The sequence below is a fragment of the Cavia porcellus genome, unplaced genomic scaffold (assembly GCF_034190915.1).
Source record: "Cavia porcellus strain 051 isolate PalLab524CR breed Dunkin Hartley unplaced genomic scaffold, mCavPor4.1 scaffold_19, whole genome shotgun sequence".
Taxonomy (NCBI): Eukaryota; Metazoa; Chordata; class Mammalia; order Rodentia; family Caviidae; genus Cavia; species Cavia porcellus.
Genome location: NW_026947502.1, coordinates 9,839,480 through 9,851,580, shown reverse-complemented (window position 1 = coordinate 9,851,580; position 12,101 = coordinate 9,839,480). Strand labels below are relative to the sequence as shown.

At 39.1% G+C, this 12,101-nt stretch overlaps 1 protein-coding gene across 2 annotated transcripts in view; it reads left to right on the top strand.

The window, feature by feature from the left end:
* Gemin5 (gem nuclear organelle associated protein 5) overlaps window positions 1-12,101 on the top strand; it is a 40,479-nt gene that overhangs the window by 2,887 nt on the left and 25,491 nt on the right. Inside the window, exons 4-10 of one of the 2 annotated variants that reach the window (XM_013156174.3) lie at window positions 1,946-2,097; window positions 2,319-2,435; window positions 3,469-3,601; window positions 5,830-5,992; window positions 6,950-7,162; window positions 8,219-8,304; window positions 11,602-11,684. In XM_013156174.3, the coding sequence (XP_013011628.1) occupies window positions 1,946-2,097; window positions 2,319-2,435; window positions 3,469-3,601; window positions 5,830-5,992; window positions 6,950-7,162; window positions 8,219-8,304; window positions 11,602-11,684 (947 nt within the window). Of the gene's footprint in view, window positions 1-1,945; window positions 2,098-2,315; window positions 2,436-3,468; window positions 3,602-5,829; window positions 5,993-6,949; window positions 7,163-8,218; window positions 8,305-11,601; window positions 11,685-12,101 lie in introns of both variants that reach the window. The other variant, XM_013156173.3, reaches the window with a different exon arrangement.

The following is a 12,101-nucleotide window of genomic DNA, read 5'->3' as shown; positions in this document are numbered from 1 at the left end:
TGGAAGCCAGTAGAGATACCCTTGGAGAAAAACTTGGGACGAAATTTTGCATGAAGCCAGAGAATGCATGTAAGGTCATGGGAGTATTAAACACAAGGTACTAAGGGGAAGGATAGAAAGACTCATGAAGGCCAGGGGTAAGAAAGCTGCATCTTTACATCAGTGGTCTCATGAAGCTGGAACACCATTGCTGTACTAGAGGAGTGGGCAGAAAGGACAGTGCTTAGGAGTCTGAAAAGCTTGACTCTAACAGATCTTGAACTAAAAGCACTAATTGAAGTGGTAGAAAGTCTTGAAATAGAAAGAACAACAGTGATCATAACAATTGGTTTGTAGAGAATCTTTCAAAACAGTGACTTCCAGAAAGGTCAAACTCAAAACAGTTTGATCTCATGACAGGTGTCCTAACTTCATGATTTTCAAAGTCCAAGCCTTCAGACTGGCATAATATTACCTAGAGTTCTTTAAATTCTTTGTTTTCTTTTTTATCTGTAATGGTGATTTTTTTTCCCTGCAACACTGTATGATTTTTTTAGGGAATGTGAATAGCTACAATAACAATTGGATAGCTGGATAACAATAACAATTGGATAGCTGGATAACAATTTTATGCTTTCTAAAAAAACAAATATGCACATGTCTTACATGCTGGCAGTCTATCAGTAGACAGCTAATCTGAAATCATCTTACATAGGTACAAGAATATTAATTGCACCCTTTTTGTGTGTATACAGCAAAATTGAAAACCTTTCAGAAGGAAAATGGTGATTAAACTATGATAAATCTACATAGTACAGTACTAATGCAGTAGTGTAAATGATTGAAAAGATGCTAAAATTATGTCAGCATGGCTGACTGAATAAAAAAAGCAATCTTCAGAAAAATAGACTGCATGATATTTATATGAGGTTTCTAAATATATCAAATAATTCTGTCTTATTTAGTAATATATACAGGAAGAAGCTAGGAATGATGTAATAAAAATTCATAGTGTGAAGTAGGAGGATCACTGAGTTCAAGGCTAGCCTGAACTACATAGAGACCTTGCAAAAGAAGAAAATTCACAGCTAGTGATTTATCTCTGGGAAAGAAGGAGAAGTTTTATTGAGATGGTTATACCGAACACATAGGCCATTTGTATTATTTGTTTCTTAGCTGGGTAATAGATATTTATGTGTCTGAAATAATTAATCACCAGGCATAGTGGTGCATGTGTGTAATCCCAGCATTCATGAGAGTGAGGCAGGAGAATTGCCATGAGTTCAAGAGCAGGCTGGACTACAAAGTGAGTTTAAGGCCTGGCTGAACTACATAACAAGACCTTGCCTCAAAAAAATAAATATAATAATAGTAATTCATCACGTTTTTCTTAAAAAGCTACTAGAGGGCCAGGGATATAGCTTAGTGGCACAGTGCCTGCCTGGCAAGCACAGGATCCTGAGTTTGATTCCCAGTACCAAAAAAGAAAGAAATTAGAATGTCTCAGTTTCTTCTGAATTCATAAAGTATCAGCCAAGAGATATATGGGTGTAGGGTATAGAGTGATGTAGCTTAGAAGTTTGTAGAAAAGTATCATTGTAAAAAGAAAACTTTTCAGTGCACCCACACAAATTCATCTCTGATTAGGGGAGCTGCCATACTCTTGTAAGAACTGTTTTAAGTTCCCTTAGAATAAAAGCATGTTCAGTGTTAGCGTTTTGTGCCAGAAAATATGTACAGTATTAGTGCCAAAAGTCTGGTCATGGAGGAGGCTTTTAAAATCAAAAAGCATGAAATGAGTACTTAGGAAGAAGGACAAAATAAAAATGATTCTTGTTCTATCCCTCTCTCCCTTACCCCTAGAGTGCCTTGCTAACCTTTCGAAGTGCACGGTGGTGACTTCTAAGCTAAAATGTTTGCTAGAGAGACTCCAGATTTTTCACTCATATTTCTGTTGGTTTTTTAGCTACAAGGATGGCATAGTGGTTATAATTGACATCAGTAAGAAAGGAGAAGTTATTCACAGGCTTCGAGGACATGATGATGAAATCCACTCCATAGTCTGGTGCCCCCTGCCTGGTGAAGATTGTTTATCCGTAAATCAAGAAGAAAACTCAGGTAGAGATGATTAAAAGGAGAGTTTAGTGCTTTTCAGACCTAAAGAATAAAGTGGATAAAATTAAATGGTCTGAATTGTGTTTTAAAACTAGGTTTCACAGTAGACCTATGAAAAAGAGCTAAGTTTTGGGAACCCTTGTGAGCTATTTCTTTTTTTTTAAGTAGCATATGTGCCTGTTTTATGCAAATCTGAAACAAAATTACCATCTCTCTCCTAGAAGAACCTGAAATTCCCAATGAGAAAGTTACCCCACCAACTACAGAAGCAAAGGGCTGCTACTTAGCCACTGGAAGCAAAGATCAGACCGTTCGAATCTGGAGCTGCGCCAGGGGTCGAGGTAAGACTGGTGTGTGATACAAGGCTCTTGCGGCATAACCTGTGTTGATGTGGTAAATGGCTGCTTTTTGTTCCATATTATTGTTCTAAGAGTTTATCATCGGTTCTTTACTTTCCTGTCTCAAACACTGCTGCCCCACTTCAGCCTGGGCTAGAATTCTCTATGTGTTGCGCGTACAGGTTTGGTGTTTTCTGATGCATTTCAGTAAAAGGCAAACATCCTTGCTTTATACAAGGGTTACTGTTGGGTATAAAAGCAACAGACAAGACAGGTGCTTGGCCTAAGTCATAGGAATAGAAGAGCCACAGAATGAATGAATAAATCCAGCATAGAAGTATATGTATGTGCGTTTACATTGATCCAAGTTAAGCTAAAAATCCACATGGGGCCCTTGGGCTGAGAATTCCTCCAAAATGATAACCTCTAAACTGGGAGCTGTCAAATACAGAGACCTTCAGTTCTGTAGAGCAAAATGAGCAAGGATGATTCTAAATATAGAGGCTCCTGGACCCCACTTCACTCATATCTATGGAATCAGAACCTCTGCGAGTTGGACTGTGCCAGACGCATTTTCTAAAGCTATCCTAAGTCCACTGTAGAATACAGATTAGGAACCACCAGTGTAGTGCTAGTGGAGGTTCTCCTCTGCTACACTGTATTGACTGCTGGTTTTTTCCTCTTGATGGCTTTATGGCCAACAAGAAGATAGAACCCCAGTTTCTGTCCTTCTGGCTTTGGAAAATCTTAGGTTTTGTTACCACCTTGGGGGGTCTCAATTCTAATTGGGAATTCTTCCCTTAACAAAAAATATTCTTAACGCAAAACAATGCATAAAATCTTGTTTGACCTAAATGCAGCCAAATTGGGATTAACCACCATTTATAACAATGTTTTCATTGACAAAATAAGGCATTTAATCAAAGCAACCAAATTACCAGGCTTGAGTCACCGACAGTGTGTTGTAAATTGTTGGGCAACTTGAAGTAAGTAGCTTTGGTATCCCAAGCGTTCTTTCTCTTTCCCTGATTTGTAGGAGTGATGACTTTGAAAATCCCCTTCCTGAAGAGAAGAGGAGGGGGTGTGGACCCAACGGTTAAAGAGCGCCTTTGGTTGACACTGTACTGGCCCAAGAATCAGCCGACACAGCTGGTGTCCAGTTGCTTTGGGTAAGTCTATAATCACGGTTTCTCTGATCCATTTTGTTTTCCCCATTGGCCTCTGTGATTGCCTTTCTCTCTCTCAGATCTCTCATGTAGACACAGAAGATGGAGAATGTAATGGCCAAGGCATGTGTTAGGACGGACCATCTAAAATAGGAATATCGTAAGACTTGTGCTGTCTACTAACAGGGTCATAAAAGGATCAGAACTGTATCCTGGGGTTCAGTGAGACACAAGTGAACTCCAGAATCAATCTGATGCTTACCTGGTTCGTGTTCATGAGCAAAAAACCCTTTACAACACTGAACTTCAGTTACTCTACACAAAATCACTATGCAGAAGGAAGGGTAGTAATATTTTCTACTTCTTAAAATGGTTATGGCCATTTGATAAACAAAATTTATTGAGCATTTTTCATGGGAAAAAAATTGTTCCTCTGTTTTCATACGACAGTCAATGCAGAAGACTTCTGGGACTCCAAATCTTAAGGGGATTTGTCCCCATCAGCAAGTAAGTGTTTAATTCTGCCACAGATAAGAGCTGTATGTGCTCTAATTCAATTCAGTTCTGAAGTTCTAACTCTCCGTGCAGATAATGTCAGATCCCTCAATTTGAGGGCTTGGTGTCCAGCACTCCATATGCACACACACATACACTTTCCCAGATTGTTTTTCCTGTGCCTCTGACCAAAAGACTGATGCTAAGTTCCCACCACCCTCTCCTCAGGTTCAGTTATTTGCACAGGCAACTCCCAGAACTCAGGGACACTCTCCCCCCCCCCCCCGGTATCAGGGATCGAGCTCACGACCACCTGCTTGCAAGGCAGGTACTTATGCTGCTGAGCTAAATCCCCAGCCCAGGGACACTTATACAGAAATTAAAGCACACACATGAGGAGATACACACAGATACACAGGATGAGGGATGGGCTGTCAGGAAGCTCTCTGCAGCCTTGTCTCCTGGGGATTTGTATAGCTGTAGCTTTGCATATGCATGAACGATTAAATCCCTAGCCACTGGTGATCAGTTCATCCTTCATCCCTCCCACTTCTGGGTGGTGGTTGGGGTGGGGCCAGCAGTACTAATCCTCTAATTCTGCCTTAGTCCAGATCCATCCTGACGCTACCTGGAGGCTGCCAGGCCATCTGTCAGCTCACTCATATAAAAGGATGGTTATGATGCTCTAGATGCTAAGGATTTTAGGAGTTGTATGCTAGGAAAAGACAAAGATTAACTATAGGGCTGTGGATGTGACTCAGGGCCAGACCACTCACCTGTAACACTCAACCTCTTGGTTCAGTTCCCAGCACACACTTGAACACAACAGAAGGCCAGGGGCTGGGGATATAGCTCAGTGATACAGCACCTGCCTGGCAAGCACAAGGTCATGAGTTTGATTCCCAGTACCAAAACAATAAATAAACAAAAGGCTATATGTGTACTTTAAAATATAACAACTGACAATAAGTAAATTTAATAAGCAAATTCCCTGCTTTTAACTGCATACAGTAAAGCATACAGATCTCTCCAAAATGTTTATATGATCCTGCTTCTCATTACCACCCTCAAAAAGAGATATGTGCAAACTGAAGCCATGCAGACTATGGTGGCATTTATAATTAAAGCTGTTGGAGCAGTCTGTTTAAAAGATGACATAGTCATTAATGCTTTAAGAACAAAGGTATATAATGAAGTATCCTTCCCACCTCTGTCTTCCATAGCTACTTGATTCCCCTCCCTTTAGGCAAAAATAAAAACCGTTGTATGTGGGCATAAAACAGATAGGCAAACCAGAAAACACAGCTGCTGAGAAGTGCATGACTTCAGCTCTTCCAACAAGGAGCAGTAGGTACCTGCAGCTTAACGTCCTGGGGAAATGCACAGCAAATCCAGCAGTGAGAAACTGACACAAATCAGGTGCTACAAATCTGGCATGTCTGCAGAATATTGAGGTCAGGAGGCAGAACAATCACCAGGTACTGTTAGGTTCTGGAAAATTGTTCCTGCTGGCAGATTCAGTCCCTGCCTGGATATGTGCGTGGCAGTCTTCCTGTCTGTAAATCTCTTGATGCTCAGCAAAGGATTTCCTCTCCTTGCTCATTCTGCAGCCATTTGACTTGTGTTTTGTCATGAAACAATTAAACCATTTTACAACTAAGGCCCAGACCCTCCCCCGCAGTCCCAGTTCAGATTACTCGTGAGGGAGAACTAACACCGGCGTCCTTCCTCTTTAGAGGTGAACTGCTGCTATGGGATCTCACCCAGTCCTGGAGACGGAAATACACCCTCTTTAGCGCTTCAGAAGGGCAGAATCACTCCAGAATTGTCTTTAATTTGTGTCCTTTGCAAACTGAGGATGAGAAGCAGCTGCTCCTGTCCACATCAATGGATAGAGATGTAAGAACCACTTGGTTTCCTTTGCCTGGTAGTGCAATTGGATGGAACTGAAGCTGTCAGTCCTTACATGCTGTCCCCACTTCCATCCTCAGAGTTGCTATTATCGATCAGCTCTAAATGTCCACAGTGCCCTGGATGGGGGGAAATGTGAGGGCTCATCAGATGCTGTTTTGCTAAAGCAGACCATCAGAGTGTATGTGTCCACAAAAATGTGTGGACTCACTGTGCTTTGGTTTATCCTTTGTAATGAGGGCAAACCTGTGACATGTGTTTTTCTTTTAAGACAAACATGTTAATGTGTGAGTTGTCTTTTTTTTTTTTTTAGAAACACTTCAGTAGTATTCAAGTACAACTGCAGTGTTAGCACGTTGTGATAAGTAAATGAGTTTTGGGTTGCAGTTTGGGCACTTGGTTTCTAAGGTTGACCATCACTGTCCTACACAGTATTTTAGGCAACAGAATCATCTGCTCTTGGTAAAATCACTCCAAGTATGAACTGACTGTATTTAAGAGTCTGTGTTGCACTTTGCAGCTAGGCTGGGTTTATTTGATAGATTTTTTTCTCTTCAAAAACTTTTTAGATAGCAGCTCTTCTGCTTTTCCATTCATTGAGGCCAAATTCATCCTTATTTAGGGTTCACTAAACAAGGAGGTGGAAGGAGACGTAATAGGGTGCCCAGACCTCTGGGAAATGAGAAGTCAGGGTTCTAGTTTATTAATTGTATGATGCTGAATTTAGACTTGTCTGGGAATAAATGTACTCCAGGATCCCTTTGAGATGGATAATTCATGACTGGTGTTTTTTCTAAGGAATGCTTTTTCCAATTCCTACTAGAATGGTTAGGTTACAGTATGCTTGCCCAGTCTTTAAGGCTTCTCCATTTGAAATACGGGAGTGTTTTTTCCGATTCCTCTGCTTTTTCTTCTGTATTTAGGACCTAACCCTGATCTTTTCAGGTAAAATGTTGGGACATGACCACGCTCGAGTGCTGCTGGACCCTGCCTTCCCTTGGTGGGTTTGCATACAGCCTGGCCTTCTCTCCTGAGGATACGGGCTATTTGGCTGTCGGTGTTGGGGATGGCATGATCCGGGTGTGGAATACAGCATCTCAGAAGAACAACTATGATGTGAAAAATTTTTGGCAAGGAGTCAAGTCCAAGGTTACAGCGGTAAGGCTGCTGCTTAAAGATTTTTTTTTTTTTTTTTTTTTTTTTTTTTCAAATAAATGACTGTTTTGTAGAGATTATCTGCTTGAATTAGCACTCTATTGTTTAAGGGTATTTGCAGTGAAATTTGAAACTAGGAAATGTAGAAGGACCCTCCAACAAAACCCATCATCCCCAAATTCAGAGTTTAAAGTTAAGGCTTTGTGATTGCTAATAGTAAAAAATTAGAAATAACTTGATATGTATTCATAGAAGATTATTTTAATAGTATAGTACAGCCACATGTTGGGGTAGTATCTATTGAAAATGATAGTGTAGATTTTTTTGATGTGGAAAGATAAGTTATAAAAATGCAAATTATAAAACAATACAGATTGGAAAACATGTACAGCTTTTTGTTTTCTTTTCAAATACAAATGATAGAGGCTGGGGATTTTGCTCAGTGGCATTAAGAGCCTGCTGGCAAGCACAAGGTTGTGGGTTCAATCCCTGGTACAAAAAAAAAAAAAAAGTACAAATCATACCTGTACTGTAGCCATTTAGTTTAACAGCTGTAAATGTTTGTGATGTAAAAAGAAAACCAAATAGTAGTGTCTGAGAAAGCGATCATTTTCCCCACCACACCGTCTACTCCAGTACCCCCACTTCTGCAATCCAGAAATTATTACTACAATTTCCATAGTAAATTTTATTTATTAATAGAGTGACATTTTCTAAGTTGTTCTAGAGTCTTTTATCCCCAACTTACAACATATCACGTACTTCATTGAAGTGTTCGAACTTACTTTTTTCTGTTGTGTATATCTTAAGTTTATTCCAACAAAATTCAGAAAACAGAGATACAAAAATACAGAGCTTTTGGATGATGAGTTACAAGTAACTTTAGTTTTGTTTTTAAACGCTTCTCTTTTACGCATTGAGAATTAAAGGAAAGAGCAAAAATGTTTGCTGTTTGAACATTTAAAGATTAACATAATGATTCCCTTAAATGAGTGCCCCCCCCCCTTTTTTTTTGAGTGCCGCTTTTCTTCTAAATTCCTATTTGGAAACTTCTTATAGCTATGCTGGCACCCAAAGAAGGAACACTGCTTAGCTTTCGGAACTGATGACGGAAAAGTGGGACTGTACGACACCTACTCCAACAAGTAAGAAATGCAACTCATTTTTTCAGTCTCTTCGCCCAATGTCAGTGATAGATTTCATTTCGAATTCATAAACCTAGATGCACCTCAAAACAGCATTATTTTTTTAGAATAATACTCTAGTTCCAATACTGAGGTTCAGAACTCAGAATTTAATTAAAATTTCTTGTTAGGTGATAGTGATTCAGCCTATCACATTTGGAAGCCACTAGTATACACCATTTGCTTTTGTTTTTACAGAAGTTTTTAGGCATACATGAAAGTTGAAAGACAAGTGTAAACTGCTGTGTGCCCATAACATTTTGCCTTTACATTCAATTTGTATCTGTGTGTCTGTGTTTCCTGTGAAACAAAGTTGCACACATCCTGATACTTCTCCTTTGCAGTTGTAAGAGTAAGGACTTTCTCCTGTGTAACAATAGTACCCTAGTGACACTTAAGAAATTAACAGTAACTTCATCATATTCGTGTAGTGTTATCATATTATAAACTGTCATGTATATGTATCAGTATATATACAGATATCCCCAGCTAAGCTAATGTCTTAGGTTTTTTTCCTTCCAGACTTTTTCACTAGGTTTCATACATTGCATTTTGTCATGTCTCTTTATTCTTTCTTACTCTAAAACTCTGCCCCTACTTGTTGCCTTTCTAGAATATTGCCTTTTCTCTTTGAAAACTCTAGATAAATACTTTTATAAACTGTTCCACACCTTGCACTCTTCTGATTACAGACATTCCTTACTTAATGACTGGGTTCCTGTGACTAGATCATTAAATGAATTGTTCACTAAATAATTATGTTTAGTATATACATGACAATATTCAGAACAAAGTTTGTCAACTGAAACTCCAGCTTGATGACTTTGCTTTTATTTGCATAACTTGTACTCCATAATGTATAATGCAATGTATAAGAGAATATAAACCTATAATACTATAGAGTACAATCAGCAAACACTACTGTACTATATAAACAAGATATACTGTACCCCCCGCCCCAAAAAAAAAGACACTGAAGCTTTATAAATGAGATGTACAAAATTGTACCAAAAAAATCTGAACAGTGCGCCTTGGTCATAAGTCCAAAGAGTCATTAAACATGTAGGTTGGAATATCTATATTTCCCTTTATTGACTTCTTTATTTCCTTGTAGTGACTTCTAATTTGTTTTTCCTAGTCCATATATTTCCTATCAACTGCAAGTTATGCCTTGAGCTACCTTGCCCATTACAATAGTTCTTAGATACCAGAGAGCACTAGCAAGGTAGTGAATCCAAGCTGAGGTATGTTACAGATGTAAAATACACTAACTTCTTAGTACTAAAAAGCAGAAAGCTGGGCATGGCAGTGCACACTTGTAATCACAGTTTTGGGGACACTGAGGCAGGAGAACTAACAAGAAAGCAAGGCCAGTCTGAAATACAAGGCAAGACCCTATCTCAAAAAACCAAAAAAGAAAATATCTTATTAGTAATTATTTTAATTACATTTTAAATACTTCAGTATACTCAGATAAAATATATTAATAAATGAAACCCCACTTGTTTCTTTCATTTATATTTCTTACTCATTTCTTACATGTACTGTGACTGTAAGAAAGCATATATATGGGGCTGGGGATTTAGTTCAGCGGCATAAGCCCCTGCCTTGCAAGCAGGCAGTCGTGAGTTCGATCCCCGGTACCGATAAAAACGAAAAAGACAAAAAAAAAACATATATGACTCCTGCTATCTGTCCATAAGTGGGCCATTCTCAGTTCTGTAGCCAACAGTTGCACATGGTTTAGTTAAAACTAAATGCAATCAGAAAAACACTTCCTCAGTTCCGTGAGCCACACGCATGCAGCCAGGCTGCTTCAGGGACAGCTGTTCTGGACAGTGGTGGGGAACTCACCCTCGGAGTTAAGGATGCACTTACCTTGCACAATTCAGAGTTCAGTGTCCAAAAGTAACATTTCTTAGAAGACAGCCACATAGTGTCTGGCCCAGCAGAGCACAGCAGCTACGGCAGAGACCACCTGGCTCCCACAGCTGACTTTGCTGCTATTCCTTTACACAAGGTGCCTGTCCCACCGCCCTACCACTCTCCTTTCCATAGGCAGTGCTTTGAGCGCTCATAAAGAACCCACATCCGGTGGACAGTGTTTCTCCTTTTTTAATTAATACACTACTTAACAATATAAACCGATTTAAATAGCCTTTGTAACAGAATTAACTAGTTCTGTTAGTGTGACGATTATTATAAGTGAATATTCAAATAACTAGAAAAGTTACGTCAAGGTAAATTGCTATACTCATGTTGTTAGGCATTCAGCCAGAATGGCTGCTTTTGTTTATGTCTTAGCCAAGTTATTTTGGTCCATTTTCTAAAATGATCACAACCAATTTGTCTGTATCTGCAAATAGGTAACTCTACTCCAAGCTCAGCTATAGGTTACAGGAGCTCTAAAAATCAAAAAAGAAAAAACAATAATCATACAAAGTATAAGGTGAGGTGGTACGTACCTGTAATCCCAGCACTTGGTGGGTTGAGGCAGGAGCCTTGCCCCAGGTTTTAAGGCTGGACTACATAGCAAGGTCAGACCCTGTCTAGAAAAATAAAGTAAAATCATACAAAGAATATAATTTATATTAAAATTAATAAGTGGTACCATCCCCCTTCCCGCACTCAAGGATTCTTTACTGACACACATCCTTATAACCAGAAAACCTGCAGAAACACTCAAGAGCAAGTCTTCCTTAAGAAGACAGTCAAAAACTTTTACTCTGTATGCCCTGAAATCTTGTCAAATTTTAATAATGTGATGTTAGTGGCACAGAATAAGTCTAAGATAACTCCTGTTTTGTAACTTGAACAAAGGGTAAAAACATTTGGGTAGTGATTACCATGTACAGGGCAATAACCTTAACACTAATCTGAATAATTTCCATTATCCTGTCTTGACATACTGAAAAAGTGGCCCAGTTTTCTGTAACTGTGATCACCTTTACCCTTCTAACTACAGTAATATTAGATAACTTGGTTCAGTTAAAGTGGGCAGTTCAGAAGAGAGACAGGAAGCATTCCATCCAGGCCAGGTAGATAGGAGTACTTTTATAGAGCATGTTCAGGCTTAGGTGTTTAGGTATGGAAATTATATCTAAGTGTTTGCTTTTTTACAATGAACTATTTGGAGAAGTTAGATTACTATTAGATTCTTTATGTCTAAGAGCAGCAACTAAAGACCTTTTAGAAAAAGGTGTTCTATTTTCCACTGTGACTTTTTATTTAAACTTATTCTCTACCCCTCCCCTGAAGACCTCCACAGATTTCAAGCACATATCATAAGAAGACTGTGTACACACTAGCTTGGGGGCCACCAGTACCCCCCATGTCACTCGGTAAGTTTCTAAGCCATTCTCTTACAACTATGGTAGGGTTCCCTTTCTTTTTAGCCCTAGAACATAGAAGGTGGGAAGAATCATAAATGTTACAGTACAGAGACCCATCTATGTTGTCTGCCATGTCCCCAGGGCTCCATGAGAGCAGCAGTGGTACATGATAAATTGGTATTTCTGAGAGAAACGATTTATGCATAAATTTCTTCAAACTCTACAGCATAATTCTTTTTCCAAGCTGAAAATTTCACTGTACTGTTATTTCATGCTGGGGCCTGGCTTTTGATGACTACATTCTGCCTTTTCCCTTTCCTAGTCCATCAGCTTTGTCTTCATGGTTTTCTCTCCAAAGTAACAGATCTTCCTGAATATTTATTAAATGATTAAGAACATATGTTTGCTCTCTGATCCTAGCTTTGA